At 40.8% G+C, this 24,436-nt stretch overlaps 1 protein-coding gene and 2 non-coding genes across 31 annotated transcripts in view; all 3 read left to right on the top strand.

Annotated features, from left to right (window-relative positions):
• The window catches only part of HUWE1 (HECT, UBA and WWE domain containing E3 ubiquitin protein ligase 1), a 157,358-nt gene that overhangs the window by 113,205 nt on the left and 19,717 nt on the right, over positions 1–24,436 (top strand). For 27 of the 29 annotated variants that reach the window (NM_001110004.1, XM_059883355.1, XM_005228212.4 and 24 more), the window contains 19 exons: positions 58–416; positions 2,839–3,034; positions 4,221–4,388; positions 5,892–6,037; positions 6,454–6,520; positions 8,497–8,711; positions 11,753–11,964; positions 12,418–12,600; positions 15,430–15,602; positions 15,955–16,103; positions 16,857–16,932; positions 17,758–17,856; positions 18,445–18,578; positions 18,765–18,933; positions 20,233–20,461; positions 21,326–21,504; positions 21,767–21,856; positions 22,017–22,171; positions 23,271–23,316. In NM_001110004.1, the coding sequence (NP_001103474.1) occupies positions 58–416; positions 2,839–3,034; positions 4,221–4,388; positions 5,892–6,037; positions 6,454–6,520; positions 8,497–8,711; positions 11,753–11,964; positions 12,418–12,600; positions 15,430–15,602; positions 15,955–16,103; positions 16,857–16,932; positions 17,758–17,856; positions 18,445–18,578; positions 18,765–18,933; positions 20,233–20,461; positions 21,326–21,504; positions 21,767–21,856; positions 22,017–22,171; positions 23,271–23,316 (3,045 nt within the window). The remainder of the gene's footprint in view (positions 1–57; positions 417–2,838; positions 3,035–4,220; positions 4,389–5,891; positions 6,038–6,453; positions 6,521–8,496; positions 8,712–11,752; positions 11,965–12,417; positions 12,601–15,429; positions 15,603–15,954; positions 16,104–16,856; positions 16,933–17,757; positions 17,857–18,444; positions 18,579–18,764; positions 18,934–20,232; positions 20,462–21,325; positions 21,505–21,766; positions 21,857–22,016; positions 22,172–23,270; positions 23,317–24,436) is intronic. The other 2 variants (XM_059883357.1, XM_059883361.1) reach the window with 2 other exon arrangements.
• Positions 23,419–23,501, top strand: MIRLET7F-2 (microRNA let-7f-2). Its single transcript, NR_031268.1, has one exon. It is a non-coding gene; the product is annotated as a microRNA let-7f-2 (primary transcript).
• Positions 24,287–24,405, top strand: MIR98 (microRNA mir-98). Its single transcript, NR_031360.1, has one exon. It is a non-coding gene; the product is annotated as a microRNA mir-98 (primary transcript).

Raw genomic sequence — 24,436 nt, 5'->3', positions numbered from 1 at the left:
GAAGATGGAAGGAAATGTCAAGTTAACTGTCTGAACACTTACTTTTCCCATTTGTAGATACCCCCTTGGCCCTAGACAGTACAAATACTGAAAAGGAGACAAGCCTGGAAGAAACAAAAATTGGGGAGATCTTGATCCAGGGCCTGACAGAGGATATGGTGACTGTTTTAATCCGGGCCTGTGTGAGCATGCTAGGCGTCCCTGTGGATCCAGACACTTTGCATGCCACCCTTCGCCTATGCCTGAGGCTCACCCGAGACCACAAATATGCCATGATGTTTGCAGAGCTGAAGAGTACTCGCATGATCTTAAATTTGACCCAGAGTTCAGGCTTCAATGGGTTTACTCCCCTGGTTACCCTTCTCTTAAGACACATCATTGAGGACCCCTGCACCCTGCGCCATACCATGGAAAAGGTGAGTCATTGGTGTCCAGTGGGGTTTAGCTTTATATCATACTTTGTTCTCCTTGGTCTCAGAACAGATCGACTTCTGGTTCTTCTTTGGGTATATAGCTATGTGTTATATATATGCTCTGCCCAGCAAAATTTCCCAGCTGTGTCCTCAGGTGCTTGCTTAGATATGATAGATAATCCCATTGAGTAACATTTAAAAAGTACTAGAAAATAGGATTTTTTTTACCCCTAAACTAGTGATAGCTCTTATCCAGAAAATCCTCTTCACCTAAGAGCCTATTTTCCAACCATTGTGTTTTGGGGTTTGTAAAAATGAAGTTTATCCTTGAATAATAAATTTGAACTGCACAGGTCCACTTATATAAAGATTTTTTTCTAATAGTAAACACTAAAGTACTACCACAATCAGTTGGTTGAATTTGCAGATACAGAACCTCAGATATGGAGAGCCAACTATAAGTTATACGTGGATTTTCAACAGCATGGAGGGCTGGTGCCCCTAACCCCCACAATATTCAAGCGTTGATTATAGTAAAGTTTTTGGAATGTTTATGACTAGGAAAAGCTCTTTACAAATACACATTGTGCACATGAAAACTGAGGTTTATATGTTAATTTTAGGAAACACATAAAGCAATAGAAGAAAGTAATTACAAAAATAAAAATTTTTATGACATCATCTTAAGACTTCAACAGAAGGGTTAGGGGCTAACATCTTACTAGTAAGGCTTTTTTTCCACCATACTTTACAGACTCTTCTTTCCTCTGCTAATTCTTTGTCAGCAGTCACCAGGTGAATGTTACTGAACTTCACTACCAATTTCCTCTCTTGGAACATTGTTTCCCACATTTATATGTAGTGTTGCTATTCACATTTTTGTGCATAGCCTTGTCACATTTATGATTGTTTTTCTTATAAATGCTTAGAAATTGGATCAAAAGGTGTAAATTATTTTGATGCCACTTCATACTTCTTTGTGTATATGAGTATATATCTCACATTCTTCAGATAATTCTTCCTCAGCCAGCTTATTTGATTTCACCTGATAGGAGCAAAGCCAAAAGAAGGAGGGCTGTTAAAGACAGCGTGTACATTGATCCAATGTTAGGAGACAGCCCAACAGAGAAGAAACAACTATATACACAGACAGTATTCTGACTTAAAAACACTTTTAAAATGTTTAAAGCTTAAACAACTTTTTAAATGCTAGGAAAAAATATATAGGTTCTTGTTGGATGACAGAAAAGTTTCTAAACTTAAAGGAAATTTTATTTGAGGGTATAGGGAACGAAGGGATATCAGTGGCAGTTTTAATGTATCAAGTGACAAAATGTAAATGCTTGATAATATCCACTGCAGGTACAGGAGTGGAGAACTAGGCATACACCTACTTTTTGTAGGAGTGGAAATTGATAGAACCACATTGGAGGGTAATTTGGTATTGTCAGTTTAAGATACTCTTTGACCTAGAAATTCTGTGGCCAAGAATTTATCTGAAAACTAAAGTCAAGTATGCCAAGGTACATATATAAGAATGTTCACTGTAGAACTGCTTGTAATATCAAGACTAGACATCCAGTGTCCTACAAAGGACAGAATAAATAAACAATGGCACATAGTGGAATTGCATTTTTCTGTATTTAAAGAATGAGAGTTATTTTACGATTTGGAGCCTGACAGGCAAGATAATGGAGGTTATTATGCTAAACTGAAGGGTATGGCTATAGTGTTTACTATTGGGAAAAAAATCTGCATATAAGTGGACCTATCCAGTTCAGACCTGTTACTCAAGGGTCAACTGTACTTTTACAACCTGAAAAAACAGTGTTTGGAAAATAGGCTCTTGGGTGAAGTAATCCTACAGGGAATGATCTTTAAAACATGAACTTGGTGAAAGGTATCCTAGTCCCTTACTAACAAGTTTTAGTTGAAGAAACCTATACTCCTGGCTGTCATTATCCAAGACTGATGATTGACTTTGAAACTTTAGTTTTGTTCTTATACAAAGTGGGTGTCAGTATTACCTATTTTTAGAGTTTGAACTATTCTGATTTAAAATTGGGACGGCATGTGGGAAGGCTCAGAACTGGCACGTAAATTTGGGAGCTTTAATTTGGAGGAATGATCAGTGATCTAGATATGTTTCCCAGTTTCTATAAGGATTGCATATCGTCTAGTCTAATAGTTGATAGTTTTGGGGGTATGCTGAATGTTGTAACTTTTTTATAAGCCACATTTTTTTGAATTGTGAAGGACTAAAATTCAAAAGACCCAAGTGTGTCTTCCTCCCAAAGATCAAAAGGCTTTCATCCACTGTCTTGAGGGAGAGCTTGGTTGGTATTTTAATCCTTGGTAACTCTTCTGGAATGCAGTTTTGTTTTAGAAAGCGGTCTTTAATCAGGAATGTCCTCCTCTTTACTAGGTTGTTCGCTCAGCAGCTACAAGTGGAGCTGGTAGCACTACTTCTGGTGTTGTATCTGGCAGCCTTGGCTCTCGGGAGATCAACTACATCCTTCGTGTCCTTGGACCAGCCGCATGCCGCAACCCAGACATTTTCACAGAAGTGGCCAACTGCTGTATCCGCATTGCCCTTCCAGCCCCTCGCGGCTCAGGAACTGGTAAGTTTACTATTCTCCTGGCCTTTGAGACATTGAGATCTGTGGCTTAGTATAACTCAAAAATTTTTCTGTGAGGAAGCCTGTAGCTTGGAAAACTTCCTTAGACAGGCAGTGGGATGTTTGGCTTGTTGATCAAATGGGTCAATTCAGAGGTAGTTCAGTAGCTTCTCTGGTCTTCGCCCTGTAGTAATTCCTGCCAGAGATGCCAAGAACTCATTCAGTCTAGTCCTTGCCTTCCAAGAATTTAGCTTGATATGACAACAGGGATTACAAATGGAGTGATTGGTTTATAGGTAGAGTGATAATTGAGGGATAAGTGGACATGTGACTTATGCAGTAGAAAGTATGCTGTATCGTTAGTATATTCTTGCCAAAAATATTTGAACTATAATTATGAGGAAAAAATTAGATGGGTACAAACTTGAGACATTCCATAAAACAACTGGCCTGGACTCTTTTCCAAAATATTAATGTCATGAAAGGGGGAAAAAATGGAAGGATCTTGTAGATAAAAGGAGATGAGAGAAACCAGCAATCTTAATGGGATGCTGACTCTAGATAAAGGAGATTTGGAGAAATTAGAGTATTTACTGTGTAAAAGATAATATAATTGTATCTGTGTTAAATGTCTTGAGTATTATTGTATTCTGGCTGTATAGGAAAATATCCTTGATCCTTAGATTTGGGTAGACATATTTAGGAGTGGAAAATGATTCTAGATGAAAAGTATATGGATGTTTTTGTACTAACCTTTCAGCTTTTCTGTGGGGTTTGGGGATTTTTGGTTTCTTTTTTAAATTAAAAGTTGGGAAAGGGACTAATTATTTTGGGAGCCCCAGCCTGGCTCTGCCTGTGCTTGGCATTTCTCATGCGTGGTCTCTTTTAATCCCCAAATTTTCAAGAACGAGAAAATTGAAGTTTATTGAAATAATTTGGCCAAGATCCTGTCACAGAACTTGATTTTAAAACCAAATGTCCCCAAATCAAAATCCTGTATTCTTTTTTTACTATTTGATACTGCTGTATTAAATCCTAAGGGATTTAGGGAAGGTAAAAGCCAGCTTTTCTAAGTAGACTCCTTGAACATTGTTTGGAAGTGGCCCTCCACTTCTTAGTCTTTATCAGTTACCAGATGTAGGTATCTGTTTATTATTGACTGATTTTTCTCTGTCTCACTCTGACTTAGCTTCAGATGATGAGTTTGAGAATCTCAGAATTAAAGGCCCGAATGCTGTACAGCTGGTGAAAACAACCCCTTTGAAGCCCTCACCTCTGCCTGTCATTCCTGATACTATCAAGGAAGTGATCTATGACATGCTAAATGCCCTGGCTGCATACCATGCTCCAGAGGAAGGTATGTAACTAGCCCATCTGAGGAGGCTGGCACTTTGGTTAGGTCACTTTAACCAACCCATGGCTTAGTGAGCACTCAACTATTTCCCCATGCTCTAGGAATCAAGATGAATAAGACACATAGCCCCCTTCTCTAAAGAACTTAATAGTTACACAGTATGAATGATAATAGTCTGACAAAAGGATATGACCAAGGAATGATAAAATGCCGACAAAGGTCCATATAGTCAAAACTATGGCATTTCCAGTAGTCATATGTGGATGTGAGAGTTGGACCATAAAGAAGGCTGAGCACCAAAGAATTGATGCTTTTGAACTGGGTGTTGTAGAAGACTCTTAAAAGCCACTTGGACAGCAAGAAGATAAAATCAGTCAATCCTAAAGGAAATCAACCCTGAATATTCATTGGCAGGACTGATGCTGAAGCTGAAGCTCCAATACTTCAGCAAAATCTGATGTGAAGAGCTGACTCATTGAAAAAGACCCTGATTCTGGGAAAGATTGAGGACAGGAGGAAAAGGGGGCGACAGAGGATGAGATAGTTGGATGGCATCATCAACTTAATGGGACATGAATTTAAGCAAACTGGAAGATGGTGAAGGACAGGGAAGCCTGACGTGTTGCAGTCCATGGGGTTGCAGAGTTGGGCACGACTGATGTTTGAACAAGAACAAAAATGAATGATAAGAATAAGGAGATTGCCCAAATCTTTTATATAAGACTACATCCCATACAGGCAAGAGTGAACAAAGATTAAAAAGGAGATAATAGCATCTTATGAGCATGTTGAAAATAAAATACCAAGTCATCTCTAATGTTTTCATTCTCATAAAACATCTTTGTTGCCCAATATTACAAGGTGTGGCTAGGCTTCCTGACCTTTGAGACCACCATCCCTATCTTTTGTCCTGAGTTAAGGTGCTGCTTTTAAGTACTGGGAAAGTGAAAAATGAATTCCTTGGAACCCAAGGTTCTATTCCAGTCAGATACTTCTGGATTTTATTCATGACATACTTATTTGATAGGTCCCACAGAATTGCCAAAAGTTAATGAGTAGTGCATTTAGCAAGTCAAGAAAATCTGAGTCTTTACTTCAGTGCTTTTCATTTATACAGTACTCTGATCTTTATAAAGCTTCTTGCTTTTCCCACAATTGGAAAACCTTTACCCACCTCCTGAACTCTCCTCCCCCCTAAAAAATAATAATCTACCTATTTATAGTATCCATTTATTGACTTCCCACTGTACTAAGGCAAAGTGTCAGGTATGTTCATTTAAGCTTAGCAGTGACAGCTAAGGACAGTGAGGAGACTACATTGCCTATAATCACAAAACTATTGATAGAATGAGGCTTTCAATCATGCTCTCTCTATATTTCTCGATCAAAGCCTAGGAATATTACTATGTATACAGTTGTAGCAACTTGGAGGAAAATGACCAAGCTTCCAGATGGGCATTAACATTGCACAATGTAAAAAGTTTTGTTTTGTTTTTGTCTTTCTAGCAGACAAATCTGATCCTAAACCAGGGGGTATGACTCAAGAGGTTGGCCAGCTCCTGCAAGACATGGGTGATGACGTATACCAGCAGTACCGGTCACTTACCCGTCAGAGCAGTGACTTTGATGCACAGACAGGATTTTCCATTAATGTAAGTCAGTTCCAACCTTCAATTTTCCTTCTCTTTTTGGTACCTATTACAGGATAAAGGGTTTATGCCAAGAATATTTCAAAGGTGTTAATTTTGATGTATCTATAAATTATCCATTTTCTAAAAATGAAGATTGGGTTGTCCCTGGGATTTTCTTTTTTCTCCTTGGATTAGAAATGTTTCTTTAATTCATTTTTCATTCTCATCTTCCTCTGTTCTCTTTTCTGCCAGTCTTCTAGTGGCTGTATATAATGATACCTTCCCACAGGTTATAGTATATAGATGGGAAATGTGGTTAAAAGATAGACAAAGAGAGTCAATAACATTTACAACCAGTACCCTGAAAAGGAGTCCTGCCACTTGGGGACAGTTGTCTTTGAAATTAATAATGGCTCAGGAGTTTTCTTCTTCCATAGAGTCAGGTCTTTGCTGCAGATGGTTCCTCCACTGAGACTTCCGCATCTGGGGTATCCCAAGGAGAAGGTAATGGGTTCACTTTTCTCTTTTGCTCTTATTCCTTGAGAGGACAACTTGAAGAAACTGGGTGTCCTGGACAGGCAGTAGAGGAATACAGGCATAATTGTCATGTTTACTTGCCTAAGTGAACTTTCTCGGGGGTGAGCTCAGCATTCTGTAAACAAAAGGTCCATCCCAGTTATCTGAGACCAGATTAAGTTTTTATACTCTTTAGGAATGCAGGAATACATGCAGATCTCCTTAGAGCCAGCAACTCAGGACTGTAGGCCTCATTTCTTACTATTGCTACCAGCTCCAGAAATTACAATGCTTTCTATAGGGTCTTTAGAAGACTGCCATTTGAATGCCCCAGTGAGAGCTGGTGCTATAGGCACAACAGTGTTATTAAGGAGCATCCATTAATGACCAGAGCCAGGTAAATCAAAGATCCTGGGCCAAAGGGCTCAGGCCAGTTTTCTGTATCAACGTTTCACCCATGCCTGTTTTCTTGTTGAGCTCTATTCCATTTTATAGTATGGCATCCTGACCCTGTACCCACCCCTCATTATATGCTAAAATTAATGGAACTGACCATAAAAAAGAATGAAATTTTGCTATTTGCAGCAACATGGATGGAATTGGAGGGCCTTATGCTAAGTTAAATAAGATAAATACAAATATTGTATGACATCACTTTTACATGGAATCTAAAAAATAAAACCAGTGAATATAACAAAAGAAGCATACTAACATACAGAGAGCAGGCTAGTGATTACCAGTGGGGAGAATTAGGCAGGGGCAGTATAGGGGTAGGGGATTAAGAAATTCAAACTATTGGGTATAAACTAAACTATGAGGATATATTAGCGAATATAACCAATATTTTATAATAACTATAAATGAAGTATAGCCATTAAAAATTGTGAATCACTGTATTATACACCTGTAACTGATACAATTTTGTGCTACACTGCAATTCAAAAGGAAATACAATGAATAAATAAAGCCAATGGAATTGTAACTTAACCCCGTAGTGGTTGCTATGGTAACATCCTTTAGTTCTCTTCTTGAAACCTCTGCATATATTTCTTTTGGTAGCTTCCACTAAGACTAATTATAGAACCTTGGTGCCAGTGACACTCTTCTAGCTATAACATTTGCATGGTGGATTCTTGCTTTCTAGCAGCTTCAACAGAGCCCATTGGCTACTTGCCAAGAATTAGAAATGTCCTGTGGATGAGACAGTTCAAGAGCTGCTGCTTCTTGACGGGAAAGAGCTTTGAAATCTAAGTTAAGATGTCCTTAATACCAGACTAGTCCATGGAGATAAGTTTAAAAGGCTAATAATAAAATATTGGTTAGTTCATTTTGTTGGGACTTAATGCTCATATGTAGTATATAGTATGGATGATGGTACTATCATTCAAGGGAAACATCATTGCCCACTGTATGACAGACTGTGTTTTTGTTTAGTCGCTCAGTCATGTCTGACTCTTTGCAACCCCATGGATTATCTCCCACCAGGCTTCTCTTCCCATGGGATTCTCCAGGCAAGAATACTAGAGTGGGTTGCCATTTCCTTCTCCAGGGGATCTTCCTGACCGGGGGATCAAACCCATGCTTCCTGCATCGGCAGGTGGATTCTTTACCACTGATCCACCAGGGAAGCTGTGTTGGACTATATACTAATAGCTACACTATTCATTTTGGTGTAATCAGATTCGTTCCCTGCACTTAAAGAATTTTGTCTAGTGAGGGTAACATGCACTGTTGTATTTCTGGAACATTATAAGAGGAGGGAAATGGCAGAAGATGTGTGAACATACTGTATCCACAGATTACATCTGAAACCTGACCATCTTAGTTATCTGTCCTTCTACTGCAGTAGGAGGAGGGTGTTCAATTTGCACTAGTAGCCTGAAGTGATATCCTTTCCCCCGAAGACTTGATTTTGCCAATATTCCTGTGTGGAATTGAACCAGTGTTTGGCTCTTTTTCAACAGTGTCAACTCCGGAGGAGTCTCGGGATGGGAAGAAAGATAAAGAAGGGGACCGGGCCTCTGAGGAAGGCAAGCAGAAAGGCAAGGGCAGCAAACCTTTAATGCCCACCTCCACTATTCTTCGGCTTCTGGCAGAGTTGGTGAGATCCTATGTTGGTATTGCTACCCTGATTGCCAACTACAGCTACACTGTGGGCCAGTCTGAGCTGATCAAAGAGGTAATATTTCTAATTTTTGCTTAATATTTGATACTTGCATCATTTGGATACCTGCTATGTCTTGGATACTTTGCTAGGAACCCATGCATGCTAGCCCAATGCTGAGAGGCAGAGGCCTCTTAAGACACGTTAATGAGCTCACCTTTTTTTTCCATGATTTGGAGCCATCAGGCTCACTTGCCAAGGAATGAGCTGATTACAGTTTATTACTTGTTTTGTAGAAAATCACTTGGTCTGCGTTAGTAGAGACTGCAAAAGGCAAGGTTGTAGTCAGACCAGTCAGGACTGCTAATATAGTCATCTAGGGTAATATAGGATCTTGATGAAATTAGAGGGGGAAATGAATGAGTTGAAGAGAGATTTTAACAGTAGAAATGGATGAGATTGGATTTGGAGGGTAAAGGTGAAATCAAGAACTCAAGAGATGTTTCTTGTTTTATGTTTTTTTATCTTTCATTAGAAGAGGAAATGGTTCAAAGAGAAAATGTGGAATATGAGAGGTATCTGTGGGTCACCTACGTAAAGGTATCTAGGAGACAGGAGAATAAATGAAATACACAATATTGGTGTTTATCTTCCAGATGTATTCACACCTGAGCAAAGACACCTGATGTGGTAACAGTATTGGTAATAAATAGAATATAAAAGCCTAAATGTTCATCAGTAGAGCATGGGAAAGAATGAAGTCATATTTTATATGTCCTGATACAGAATTATCTTCAGGTTGTATTTTTCAAGTGAAAGGGCACTTTAAGAAACCATATCATGTTCCCATATATGTAAGAGGGGTGCCCAAGGAGGGTTTTTCACAAAGGAGACCTTATTTTGGCAGTCACATAGTTATTTTATGGTTAGTAAGCAGTAAAGGGTGTGAGTAGAACAAAGGCAATCATGTTGCAGACAAAGAATCTGAAAGTAGCTGCCATTTTTAAGCTATTTTTATTTTAATCCAAGCTTTAAAATACATAAAAAAAATACACAACTCCTAAGTGATTCACCAATTAATTTTTCTTGGATGACTACCACTCAAATAAAACATTAGAACCCCCACAAAAGCTACCCCATGCACATCTTTGCACATCTCCCCTTCTCCTTTGAACTTCCATAAACTCAACATTATTTTACATTCATAAATTGACTTTGTACTTTATATAAGTGGAATCTTATAGTATGTCCTCCTATATCTGGCTTCTGTTGCTTAACATGTTTGCAAGATTCATCTTTATGTGTAGTTGTAGTTTATTTTCATTGCTGTATAGAATTTCATTATATGAATGTAACACAGTCTTCTTATCCATTTTAGTGCTTATAGACATTTGGCTAGTTTTCCCTTTAGAAGTATTAAAAAGTAGTATTGCTATAATCACTCTTATACATGTCTTGGTGAATGTAAGTTCATTGATTTTTGTGTGTGTGTTACATATATAAATTCATACATAAATTCATGTATTTTCTGTTGGATGGTATATGCATAGGAGTGGAATTGCTGGTGGTCTGTTAAGCTTTAGCAACTAGTGTCAAGTTTTCCAGAGCAGTCATGTCAGTCTATATAATTACCAGCACAGCCTATAGGTGTTTGGATTATTTCACCTCCTTGCCAGTATTTGGTATTCCTGTTTTTCATTTTAACTATTCTAATAGGTTCATACTGGTATTGTATTGTGGTTAAAATTTCCTGTCTTTCTTGGCTATATTCTCTTTTGTGAAGTGTCCAAGTCTTATTCTTACTTCTTCTAATTTCTTTATATATTCTGGATATAAGTCCTTTATGGAGTGTGTGTATTAAATATACATTAGACATCTATTTCAAAGCTTATGCCAGTTGTAGTTATAATAATAGCATACTTGTGGAGTAAGACATTTAATTGCTAATTTGTGCAATTTAATATGTGTCAAGTGACCTACTTCTGGGTGCTGGATACTCATAGGTGCTTTACAGATACTATTGATAATCCTCCCCTCAGCACTGCAAGGTTGTTAGTATTGCTGTCCTTAAGAGAAAAAAGAGAAGACTCAGAGGGGTCAAAAGCTTGCTCAAGACCACACTGCAGAGTAGCAGGACTAGGATTAGAGCCCAGATCTGTGGTTTCAAATCCATATTCCTTCCACTCAGTCATGAATACATGATTCCACTCAGGAATTGTCATGCAAATTACAAGGCTTTTATTCCAGTTTTTACTGATAATGTTATACTTTTATTCACAATATTGTTTTAACTTTGTGTTTTATTCACTACTGGGGATTTTTTTTATCTCTAGTAGTTCTGTCTTAACCAGGGTCACCCTATCTAATTTCACAGTGCCTAGAATTCTTCAATGCATTTTTTAAATTGAGGTAAAATACACATAAAACTAAGCATTTTAAAGTATACAGTTTTGGGATTTAGTACATTCAGTGTTGTGTAACCATCATTTGTATCTAGTTCCAAAATTGCCAGTATGTTTTGATCCAAAATCTACTTGAATGACAACAGAGCTAAGTTTCTAAGATACAGAATTATCAAGTCAGAAATCATTTTTAGAGGTTGAGGAGTCTGACTTAAATTTTCTCCCCTATTATTGGGCCTTTTTTTGCTATTTTAGGTAACCCTGCATTAAATATTTCTGCATATCCATATCTGTGACTGTGCTGTGTGTTTCTCATCCCCTGCCAATTTTTAGCTCAGGGTCCTGGGCACATTATAGGTTTCAGTACTACTACAATTTATTAGAAACTGTGGAGTAATTGTAGCATTGAATTAGGAATCAAGGCTTGAATCATCACCACTGACTTAAGTTATTTGTGCAAGCCATGTTTCTTTGGGCCTCAGATTGATGAAGATATGTAAACTTCTGAGAAATGAACGGAATTTGGAAGCATAAAACCTATACTTGTTACTCACTTAGCTTGCACCTTTAAGGCTTGTTTTTTCCATGTATAAAGTGGGCCTGATAATCATTAACTGAGTGAGGATCAGTTCTGTGTGCATGCATCTTGTTGATGTGCAAACAGTATGGCATAATTATGCTTATGAATAAATGCCATGATTAATGACTTTTCAGGACTGCAGTGTGCTAGCTTTTGTCTTGGACCACCTCCTCCCGCATACCCAGAATGCAGAAGACAAAGACACACCGGCGCTGGCCCGCCTGTTCCTCGCAAGCCTGGCTGCCTCAGGGAGTGGCACAGATGCCCAGGTGGCCCTTGTGAATGAAGTAAAAGCAGCCCTGGGAAGGGCACTGGCTATGGCTGAGAGTACAGAGAAACATGCCAGGTAAAATCCATGCCTGACTTAGTGCTGATAAGCAATAGCACCCCCTAACTCCATTCTTGGCCCATGGAATTCCTTGCATTTGAACAAGAGTTCTGGTCATACTGGCACTGTACATTCTCTGGTTCTCAGATAGTTCTAGTGCTTCAAAATATCCAAAGGACTAATGATACTTGGAGAAAGTAGGTAAATGACTTAGAGGGAAAAAAGGGATGTTTCCTTATATTACTAGGGTCTTCAAGCAAAAAGTGGAGGAGGTTATTCAACTTTACTTTTTTAAATTATGTTTGAAGAAAATGAAGAATGCCTCCACCCAGGGAGTGAGTTCTTACCTGATTAGATGTTACTTCCAGACAGAAGCACAAAGGGAAGAGGGTTATCTGAAGCAAGTTAGTGAAGACTTGGCCCAAGAATGGGCTGTGTTCACATGAAAGAGATGTCAAACTTCTCTCCCAGACTTCAGGCAGTGATGTGTATCATCAGTACTATCATGGAGTCCTGCCCCTCCACCTCCAGTTTCTACAGCAGTGCAACAGCCAAGACCCAACACAACGGCATGAACAACATCATTCGACTCTTCCTGAAGAAGGGACTGGTTAATGACCTGGCCAGAGTGCCTCACAGCCTGGACCTGTCCAGGTAAAATTATTCCTGAGCTCCAGCCCCAGACTTTTGCTCTCTCTTTAATCATGCTGCATACTTCTCCATTTGCCTAGTGTTTCATGTATCCTTGTCAGATAAGTAGTTAGCCAGTATGATAGGGAAAGTTTGGGTGTAGGTGGAAACCCGAGTTCTCGGTATCGTTGCTTTTAATTTTAAGCAAGGCACTTTCCTGGGGCGGGGTGGGGGGGCCTTCATTCTCTCATCTGCTGCAAACTCAAGAGTTGGACTGGATCAGTAATGTTTTTTCCAAGCTGCTCCCCCTCTTAATTATTAATTATGGACCTTGTATTACATCTGGTTATGTCCTGAGTCTCTGTTATACTAACATGGTTCCTTAATTTTTTTTTTAATTTTCATTTTATTGTTGTTGTTCATGAATTAATTTGTTGAAGTGACCAGACCGGCAGAATATTTTTCCTAGGTTTGGTTCACTTGGTTATATGCATTATTGTTTAACTTGTTCGCTTTATTCCTGTTTGCTATAAATTTGGAGGTAGAGACTTAGTGAAGCAATTTAAACACTATTGGCTAAGTTATATCATAGATGGTGTACATCTCATATTGTATCAGGGGGAGATGCATCTCTTTGAACTGCCATTTAGTCCTGGTAAGATTGACCACTAGGGTAGAGTGATAATCATATTATATTTTTCTCCTTCTTAGTAGAAAAGAAACTGTGTTGTTACTTTGGCACTGTACAAATGTCTAGTTCCCTATTAACCATGTTCCTAGTGAATGGTCTAAACACCAGTTGATAATACTTGCCTGCATCTTTTTCTTAGAGGGTTATCAGTGACACCTTTCTAATTTTCCATCATTCCTTCTGTTATTAGCTGCTATCTTTCTGTGACTATAGCTCCAGTTCAAGAGGGAAAGTTGGTTACCCTATAATACAGTTCCTACTAAAAAGAGAAGGTTAAAAACTTACTTTTTCCCTTCAGTCACCAATCTTGAGAGTGAGTCAAAATGGAATAACCAAAAATGGGTTAAACTCCACCTCAAATATAAGCTCTGGCTTTCTATTTTCTAAGTAGTCGTATGGACTCATGAATTTTCCTTGATTTTTAAAATCTGATTGAATTATTTACTACTATATATATATTACTATATATTACTATATCACTACAGTTATCCTTTGCATGTTCATCCTTCATGCTCTTTTTAATTACATCTTTGAGCTTGTGGGACCTCTTCAAGCTGGCTTCTCTGTCCTTTTGATAAAACCTCATCAACTTTTTAAAATATTTAAAACTATGAACTCAAAGTAGTGTAATGAGCACTGTATGCCTCACCTAGATTAACCAGTGGTTAGCATTCTGAACTGTCTGCTTTATTCTTCCCTCCCCTCCTCTCCATGAGCTAAATCATTTAAAGTTTTTTATAAACATGACAGTTAACCTGAATACTTGAGCGTGTGTCTCCTAAGAGCAAAGATTCCCTTACATAGCTAAAATACCATCATTACCTCTAAGAAATTTACCATTAATATAATGATACTATATACTTCATACTAATATATACCCAATTATTTCAAGAATGTTTTTCTCTTTATAGCCTGGGGGAGAGTGTGTTGATCAAGGATCCAGTAAGCATCACTCATTGCATTTGATTGTCATGTATCTCTTATTTTTTGTGACATTTGACTGTTTTTAAGAGTCCAGAATGTCAAATGTCTTATAGAACATCCCATAATCTAGATTTGCCTAATTGTTTCTTCATGGTTAGATTCAGGGTAAACTCTTTTGGCAAGAATACTACATAGGTGGTGTTTGCGTTTCTCAGTGCTTCACATCAGGAGACACACAATGCCAATTTGTCCCATTATTGGGTGATGCTAAGTTTGATCACATAGTTAATGGTTAGAGTTCCCCTTTGTAATAACAAGGCTTCCTTGGTGGCTCAGATGGTAAAGAATCTGCCTGCAATGCAGGAGACCTGGTTTCAATCCCTGGGTCAGAAAGATCCCCTAGAAAAGGGAATGGCTATCCATTCCAGTTCTTGTCTGGAGAATTCCATGGACTGAGAAGCCTCGTGGGGTATATATAGTCCATGGGGTCTCAAAAGAGTTGGACACAACTGAGCAACTAACATACTTTAAATTAACAGGTCATCTGTGAGGTGATGGCTTTGAGTTCATGTGAATATCCTGTGCACTGAAGATTTTTTTAATTCAGTAGTTTTAGCATTCATTCGGAGAAGGCAATGGCACCCCACTCCAGTACTCTTGCCTGGAAAATCCCATGGATGGAAGAGCCTGGTAGGCTGCAGTCCATGGGGTCGCTGAGGGTCAGACACGACTGAGCAACTTCACTTTCAGTTTTCACTTTCATGCATTGGAGAAGGAAATGGCAACCCACTCCAGTGTTCTTGCCTGGAGAATCCCAGGGATAGGGGAGCCTGGTGGGCTGCTCTCTATAGGGTTGCACAGAGTCGGACACGATGGACGTGACTTAGCAGCAGCAGCATTCATTAGTGATCTTTGCCTAGATCACTTAACATTGTTGGTTGCAAAGTAACAGTTTCCTGATTTTCTTGTTCCTGTTTATTAGGTAGCATTCTTATAGTGTATAATCCATTACCATCTTTATTTTTGTTTGATGCTCAGATTTGGCCTGTGGTAATGACTCCATTAATTTTTTAAAGCCTACTTGATTTTGAAGGCCATTTGGCACAACAAGTTGTCTCAGGCTCACCTTGAACTTTCCATGCTCCATTCCTGGAATCAGTTGTTACTCTGATGAACCTCCATTCCTTTTAGTGTGGATTTCTGTGCTCAGTTCATCTCTGTATCTTCCTTTATCTCAGTCCCAACATGGCCAACACTGTCAATGCTGCTCTGAAGCCTTTGGAAACACTTTCCCGGATTGTGAACCAGCCCAGTAGCCTTTTTGGCAGTAAGAGTGCTTCTAGCAAGAGCAAGTCTGAGCAGGATGCCCAAGGAGCTGCTCAGGACTCTAATAGCAACCAACAGGACCCAGGTAGGGAATCAGAGCCAATGGACTGGAGAGCTGGCCGGGTGGTCATAGTTATTTTATGGGCATGACATCACAGCTGTTCTGGCTTGGTATTGTTTCCCTGGGAACTTGCTGGCCTTCCACAGATCTGTCATAGTAGTGTGGGAATCTGCCCCACAAAGAATTCCTTAAAATTGCAGCCTTGTTTGGCTATCCTCACACGTAGCCTTGTCTTTTCCTTTGTCACCCATTCATTTATTCTCTGAGAACTTGTAAATTTGCCCAGGGAAGGGACTTTATTGTTTTCATGCTTTCCTCATGGTGCCCCGCACATAGGCACTCTTTGATTATTTTGCTGGTTGGTTGACTGTTTCAGGCGAGCCTGGGGAAACAGAAGTGCAGGAGGAGGATCATGATGTCACTCAGACAGAGGTGGCAGATGGGGATATCATGGATGGGGAGGCTGAAACCGACTCAGTGGTGATTGCTGGGCAGCCTGAGGTGCTCAGTTCACAAGAGATGCAGGTAGGGAGGCAGATCACCCAGCATATACCCCTATTGTGGCGCTAAACCAAACCCCCAACGGTGTGGGTGGGTGAGTACTTTAGACCCTTGCCATTAGCTGTCTGTTTTCCAGAGGAGCACAGATAATATGCTTCGTAGATGCTCAGTAAATGTGTTTGAATCGTATTAAATGAGGGGTGGGTACAGGGCCAGGACGCCATATTATGAAATGGAATTGATCTCAATAAGAAAACAGGCACAGATGAAATGTTGACACAGAAAGCTTGCCTGAGCCCTTTGGGCCCAGGATCTTTGATTTACCTGGCTCTGGTCATTAATGGATGCTCCTTAATAACACTGTTGTGCCTATAGCACCAGCTCGCACTGGAGCATTCAAATGGCAGTCTTCTAAAGACCCTATAGAAAGCATTATAATTTCTGGAGCTGGTGGCAGTGGCAAGAAATGAGGCCTACAGTCCTGAGCTGCTGGCTCTAAGGAGATCTGCATGTATTCCTGCATTCCTAAAGAGTATAAAGACTTAATCTAGTCTCAGATAACTGGGATGGACCCATTTGAAAGACAGTCTTGAGTGTGGATTGGCAGCACATGGTAGTTTCTGTGCTCTTAGCACCAAGTGTGTGGTGCTTATGTAACATCCTCTGTCATATATTATCCTAGAAATATATGCTCCCTTGCTGGCTTTTTTTAGGGTTTCAGCACTAGCACAATGATAGACTTGTGTGCATCCATATATATGTTCTATTTCTCTCCAGGTTGAGAATGAGCTGGAGGACCTGATAGATGAGTTGCTTGAGAGGGATGGCGGATCTGGGAACAGTACAATTATAGGTGAGAGCCCCAGAACTGAGTATAGCCTCTTCCTTTGCCTCAGTCTCTCTTGGGAGGACCCTTTATCTCATCATCTGCTTGCTCAGCTCTGCCTAAGGGCTCATAGCCAGCCTAGATTGCTGCTTGTCTCGATGTTGACAGTCTTACAGATGAGAAATTCACAAGCCGTCTACAGACCTGTGGCTGGTCTGAAGTGTTGCCTGTGTAGGGGAGGTGGAGGGGGTGGCCATCAGTATAGATAATAGATTAGGCACATCAAGAGTGTTTATTCATGGAGGCTTAGAGGAGGCTATAGAGGCTGTAGGATGAGAAAGCGCTTTCCTTTCAGTTCTTCAGTGAATCCAGGGGCTTTCTGCCTCTCAGTCTCAGTAGTGTAAAAAGAGTGAGCATTCCCTAAGGATAGCCCTTTTTACAACTCAGGAAAAATGACAAAGGTACTCTACTATCACCATGCTCCAATGGTATAGGTTACGTGTTTTTATTTTGTTGATGAAGTAAATCAAATGATAAACTGAAGTAGACATGTATTAAATTTGGCAAGGCTTTTTCACACCCATTATCCTCTGTGGTTTCACAGTTAGTGGGATTGGCAGGGCAGATGTGATCATCCCATTTTACAGATGAGGAAACTGAGACTCAGACGGTAAAGTGACTGGCCAAGCTCACCTAGCTAGTCAACAGCAGTGAACCCAGGTCTTCTCCCTCATCCAAAAAAAAAAAAAAAGAATGGATATCTGCTGGGTGTACATAGCTACATTAGATGCACCCAATCTGGAAAGGGAAGTCCTCTGTTGTTCAGTGAAGGCTCTGCTCTGTAACCTTCAGTGAGCAGAAGTGGAGAGGATGAATCACAAGAGGACGTGCTGATGGATGAAGCTCCTTCCAACCTCAGCCAAGCTTCCACCTTGCAGGCCAACCGAGAAGGTGAGAGTGCTGAGGCCAGAAAGGCCTCCCTTCTTGCCCTGCACGACTGACAGACACTACACTAGGGTTTTCCTGGAGGCAGCTGCCCACATGTGCAAAATAAGGAAGCATCTGTCTGCATGCGCTGACCTACACCATCCACTTTTATCCTCATCCAGTTTTTCGAGTAACATGTTACTACTGCTTGCCCAAAAGTCTGTCACTTCTTACTTGGTTCACTTTCTTCTCACCCACCTGCTATCATCGCTCCAGATTCCCTTTTACCAATAGGATGCAGTCAGTAGCAAAGTAGGGCTGGAAAGGCAAGAGGGCACCAATAGACTTGGCCAAGTCCTAGACCATGGCTCCTCAAGCACCACCCTATAGCCAGCCTCCACATTCAGCCACGTGGCTCAGCATATTGATGCACTGATTGGCACTCTTAGGAAACCGGGGCTGGCTCAGTAAGTCTGTAAATCACCCTAGATCTGGTTCTTCCTCTCCTAGAGTTAAATACCCCATCACCTTCCCACTCAATCTGCTGGCCTGCACAGTAGCCTGTTTTCTAGCTACTCAGTATAGTCCTCCAATGTGCTCCCTTTGTTTTAGATTCCATGAATATCCTGGACCCTGAGGATGAGGAGGAGCACACTCAGGAAGAGGACAGCAGTGGCAGTAACGAGGATGAGGATGATAGTCAGGATGAAGAGGAGGAGGAGGAGGAAGATGAGGAAGATGATCAGGTGAGGGGGGACTGTGTTTGGGTTGGTTCAGACAACCTCTTCCATGGGAACACAGAGCTGGAGAAAACCAACAGTCCGGGTTGCTAGCCTCAGCACCTCCCTCCCTCATGTGCAAATGTGGCCATGACACCAGACTTCAGAAATCCTTACCTCCAGCAATTCTCCATCTCCTATTTTCCCCTTAAGGAGGATGATGAAGGTGAAGAGGGAGATGAAGACGATGACGACGATGGCTCTGAAATGGAATTGGATGAGGATTACCCTGATATGAACGCTTCTCCCTTGGTCCGATTTGAGCGCTTTGACCGGGAGGATGATCTCATCATTGAGTTTGACAACATGTTCTCCAGTGCTAGTAAGATACAGGGGCTCAGCTGGGTTTTATCTCTTGATTCTTATACCCTGAACCAGAGCAGCTCTCAATCTGATACAGAAAGCACTTCTTTTCTTAGCTGATTTCCTGGGGCAAGGGATATCTGAATCAATCTCTCTCAATAAGTGTATACCTAGAAGAAGAAATTATGAGAGGCTGCTTTTGTTCTCGCCACCTCAGTAAAATGGCAGCCAGTTTAGAGCCTGAACAACTTGATGAATTGCTTGAATTAACAAAAAAAAGAAAGACCAAGGCTGACTGCATCAGGCACTCATGTGCACACTACAGTGATAGGGCAATAACTAATCCTTATGTCTGTAACACTGGATCTTGAGAGTTTGGATGGACACCTTTGAGCTTGGCATAGGGGAGTAGATTTTGAACACATTCACTCTGTTCGTCAAGGATGCATCTTTTCAGAGGAGAGAGTGAATCTCTTCCCTCCCTCCTCCCCCATCAACATCAAAGTTCCCTTTTAGCATCAAGTTCTTAAACTGTCTTGAGAAGGCAGGTCTTTACTCCCAAATCACAAGCACAATATAGCAGAAAACACTGAACTGTTCTGGTCTGTTGTCTTGGCCAAGTAGTCTCTTACCTCTTTGAGCCTCAGTTTGTCACCTGTAAATGAAAAATGTGGAAAAAATGGGGTGGATTACATAATTTTCAAGATACTTTCTATTCTGTGGTTTTCTTTGCATTTTTGTGATTTCCATCAGTCTTTCTTATAAGTTGAGCCTTTGTCCATTCAGCAAATTGAACAAATATGTGAGGAGTGCCTACTGTGTTTTAGGTACTAGGGATATAGCAATAAAAAAGAAGAGAGTCCTTTTCCCTCATAGAAGCTTATGGTCTATTAAGAATTATGAGTAAGCCGGCATTACATTGCAATATGGTAAGAAAGCACAGAGTAAAGGCCCATCTGTAGAATCAGAAGTAATTTCTAGGCCAAGAACAACAAAACAGGTGAAAAGTGGGGAGAGGTGTTGTCAAGGCGGAGAGAACAGCATGTTTCTGAGGTTCCAACAAGCATCACTGTGGCTTAGTGTCAAGAATGGATTGGGATAAGGTACTACTTAGGAGACTGTTGCAGTATCTAGGTGAGAGATGGCAGCATAAACCATGGTAGTATCAGTGATCCTAGAAGAGGTATGGGAATGAGGGAGAAAGGACAAAGCTCAGGTTTCCGTGTGAGGAAGTAAGGCCCAGGAGACATGGTTCTGCCTGAACAACCATGGAGAAATTTCTTTTTGGCACTGATCCCTTTGCATATTGTCCTTGCAGCAGACATCCCCCCATCCCCAGGAAATATCCCTACCACCCACCCACTGATGGTACGCCATGCAGATCACAGTTCCCTGACACTGGGCAGTGGCTCCTCTACAACACGTCTCACCCAGGGCATTGGGCGCAGTCAAAGGACCCTGAGACAGCTGACAGCCAACACAGGCCATACCATTCACGTTCACTACCCTGGGAATCGCCAGCCCAATCCTCCTCTTATACTCCAGAGGTGAGTTACAAGGAAGATTATTGGGCTCACTGAGCTTTAGCATTGTTTTGATCTGACAGGATAATGTTCTTGTGACAGAACAAATAATGTATTTGCCCTGTTGCTTTGTGGATTATATGTGCAGCCTTTGGGGAAATACCAAATTGTATAACATATTCTTTTGCTTAAGTGTCCTGTGCATAGATTCAGCAGTCATTAAGCATCTCACATGATAAGCTTAAACTTTTGCTAAGATACAGTCAGGAGAGGATCCCTGCCCTTGGGCTTTGTTTCTCGCACTAGGGAGAAACAATTTTTAGAGATGAAAGGAAGAAGTATAGATGTCATAATGGTCAATGTACAATAGTAGTGGGTGTACAAGAGAGATATTATACCCTAACCCATGCTGTGCCATACCGTGCTAAGTCGCTTCAGTCATGTCTGCTCTGTGTGACCCTATGGACTGTAGCCCACCAGGCTCCTCTGTCCATGGGATTCTCTAGGCAAGAACACTGGAGTGGGTTGCCATGCCCTCTTCCAGGGGATCTTCCTGACCCAGGGATTGAACCCACATCTCTTAAGTCTCCTGCACTGGCAGACAGGTTCCTTACCACTAGCGCCACCTGGGGAGCCCTACCCTAACACAGTGCCTGATATCAGTGATGCTCACTCTGTTCCAGGAACTATGGAGTAATATGCAATTTCAACCAAAAAAAAGTTGGCAGACTGATCGAGTAGTTAGAAAAGTAAGACTTACGTGCAATGTGATCAGGTCCATAATAATGTTATGCATTTCCTAGAGGATACAGAAAGGATCTCACAATAACAGGTTGCAGGGCCCCTATGGATATACAGTGACCATGACACCCCACCATCACCCTACAGGTTGCTTGGTCCCTCTGCTGCTGCTGACATCCTTCAGCTGAGCAGCAGCCTTCCCCTACAAAGCCGAGGCCGAGCCCGCCTCCTAGTGGGCAACGATGACGTCCACATCATCGCCCGGTCTGATGATGAACTACTGGATGACTTTTTCCATGATCAGAGCACAGCTACCAGCCAAGCAGGCAAGTTTATGTGGTGGAAAAAGGGTAACGTTTGTCTGGTTCTTTTTCCGTGCTGAGGAAACACAGAATAGTATCCACCCTGCTTGGAGAAACCCCATTTTACAGGAACCAGAACAACTCGGTGATTTAGCCAAAGACGTTAGTACCTGTGATGTGCCAAACCTTATGGTAGACATTGGGTCCTGTTAGGGAAATGCTGCAATTTTTGGATCAGTTGATGCATGACAAGGCTAAGGTCTCACTCTCCTTGGTTTCTCTACAGGGACCCTATCCAGTATCCCTACAGCCCTGACTCGCTGGACAGAGGAATGCAAAGTTCTTGATGCTGAGAGCATGCATGACTGTGTTTCAGGTGTGTAGCAGCTTGGTGATAAGGGCAGTAGTGAATCTTCAAGGGCTGAGACACTGCATGGAAAATTGTTTTCCTCGTTTTCTGTGACCACAAGCTCTGCCTTTTGGCTTTCTCCCTACCTCCCCTGAGCAACCTCTCATCTTTTGCTTCTTTGGTCCAGTTGTTAAAGTGCCCATTGTCAATCATCTGGAATTCCTGAGGGATGAGGAGCTGGAAGAAAGGAGGGAGAAAAGGAGGAAACAACTAGCTGAGGAAGAAACAAAGATAACCGACAAAGGCAAAGAAGATAAGGAGAACAGGGATCAGAGTGCACAGGTGATTCCCATGAGCTGGGAGGATTCATCTTTGGCTATGTCTGCTTTAACTTTCCTGCAGTTTCAGCATACATGTGGCTGGCCCCAAGAGTCATTAAAGATTCTAAGGCATTCACATTGAACCTGAGAAATAATCCACTCCAAATTCACTGTACACACATATGGCTTCTAGGGGAAAAACCAAAGCCAGAGCTCCTAACATAGCAGTTACACTGTATAGTCTCTACTTTCAGTGACTTACGGTTAGACAAGAAGAATGAATGACCTTGACTAAGCCCATGCTTTTAATGTTTCAATTCCATTTCAGTGGATTGCCTTTGCAAGCGTCAGGGAAACCGTATTGATAGGATTCCATTCCAACATTTGAACAAGTTGGGCTTAGGCTTCAAATCAGAGAAAATGTTTTATCTTGAACCCCTTCACCACATGGCATTTTCTAGGGCTCAATAAATGAAATCTCTAACATGATTTTGGTTTTTCTGAAAATTTTGGAGCCTTGAATAGTATAACTTTCAAATATATAAAGTAAATGCTGATAGAAATATAAGAAAATAGAAAAACTTGAGTGAAAGATTTTATTATACCTCACTCAACAGTCAGAATATCAGACTTAAAAGGATATTGAAATGTTCAATTATGGTAACAAACTTGATCTAACTGATACCTTTGTAGAGAACTTTGACCTTTTAATAAACAGTAGCATTGCTTCAAACACATTAAAAGGTTTGGGAAATAAGCAGGTATGGTGAATGATTGAAAAACCTGGAGTGTAAAATAAGCCCAAAGAAGGGAACTATAGATAGATGAAATTCTTGCTGGTCTCAACAATGTGTGTTCAGATCATGTCCTGTGCCCAAGCCCAGCTCCAACGTGGTTTTTATTATCCTTTCCTCTCATTGTTTAGTCAGCTCCCTGACAGTTTCCCCCTTATCCCCAAGCCATCTCAAACATGAGTTTATATTAGAGAAATTCGAGGTCTGTTTTCATGCTACAGTGCTTATCCTCCATCCAGGTCATATGTGGGAGATGGCGACTATTAGAGTTGACCTCTATCTCATGTGCTTGCAAAGTCCCACATTGGTCTGTCCCTTTCTTTGCAGTGTGCTGCATCTAAGACAAATGACTCCACTGAACAGAACCTCTCAGGTAACTTTCCTTCCCATTTTTCCTTCTTGCTAATTATTGGTTGATTCTTTTTCCTGACCCAAGTAGCTGGCCCAAGTAGACTGAAGATGAACACTGGTGCTCTGTGGGATGAGGTAGTAGATTGTATAGTTTTAGGGTCATACCCCATCTTGGAGATAACTATACAGTCTACTGTCTTTCCCACGGTGGTGCACTTCCCCTTCCACGTACTCTGTTTACAGGTTCTCATTCTGATTATGCTGTACTGCATTCTGGCATGTGTAGTGAGGCTGTGTGTCCTGTCCCTTTTAGTGACCATTGTGGTATGGTGCTTCATGAGAACGCCTGACAGTGGTTCCTAAATGCTAGTCCTTGGTGGAAGTTAACAGAATAAGGGAGCTTTAATGACTTTTTCAGAAAGCTGAATGCGTTCAATTTAAAGAACTGTTATAAATTACAGAGATTATGTATTTCCTACTTCTTTGGTATCACAATATTTTTATTAAATGATATTAATGGATTTTTTTTCTTGGTTAAATTAAAAGTTGGTAACCCTGTGTTAGTCTCTTTTTATTTTTTGTTTTTATATAAATTTCATGGGTCTGTGGAATCTAAAAGTCTAGGAATGTTGCCTTGGGCAGTCTGCTTTGGGGGAGGGTAGCTCTGTGGGCTAAATGGTATTACTACTAAATACTTTTGATTCCTCCTTCTAATGTGCCTAATGTAGCTATTTTGTGACTGTGATTCTAATAACTGGTCTATGTGGTATTATATGTCTCCCCTACCCCTATTTCCTCAGAACTTACTTCTGCTACCCTATACTTTCTGTCTCCTTCGGCACTTGAGTTGGGAAATGATTGTACTAAAGCCTACACAATATTTTTTAAAGCAGTGAAAGAGGGTAGGAGTCCTGGTGCCCTGAATCTGGCAGAAGGTCATTGAAAGGGTCTGTCATCAGGTAAAATGGCCCTTTGCCTGCTGCTGTTGCTAGAGGACTCTGCTCATGCTGGGGTGAGGTAGTAAGTTGTATTGTTGTGGGGTAGGGATTTTAGGCCCCAATTTGAAGATAACTATACAACTTACTACTTTCCCTGGTGTGTAGCACATTCACATTTAGTCTTAACACTGTTGCTTCCATCAG

Source organism: Bos taurus, chromosome X (assembly GCF_002263795.3).
Source record: "Bos taurus isolate L1 Dominette 01449 registration number 42190680 breed Hereford chromosome X, ARS-UCD2.0, whole genome shotgun sequence".
In the NCBI taxonomy this organism is placed as follows: Eukaryota; Metazoa; Chordata; class Mammalia; order Artiodactyla; family Bovidae; genus Bos; species Bos taurus.
Note: the sequence above shows the minus strand (reverse complement) of the source record. Positions and strands in the feature narration are given on the sequence as shown.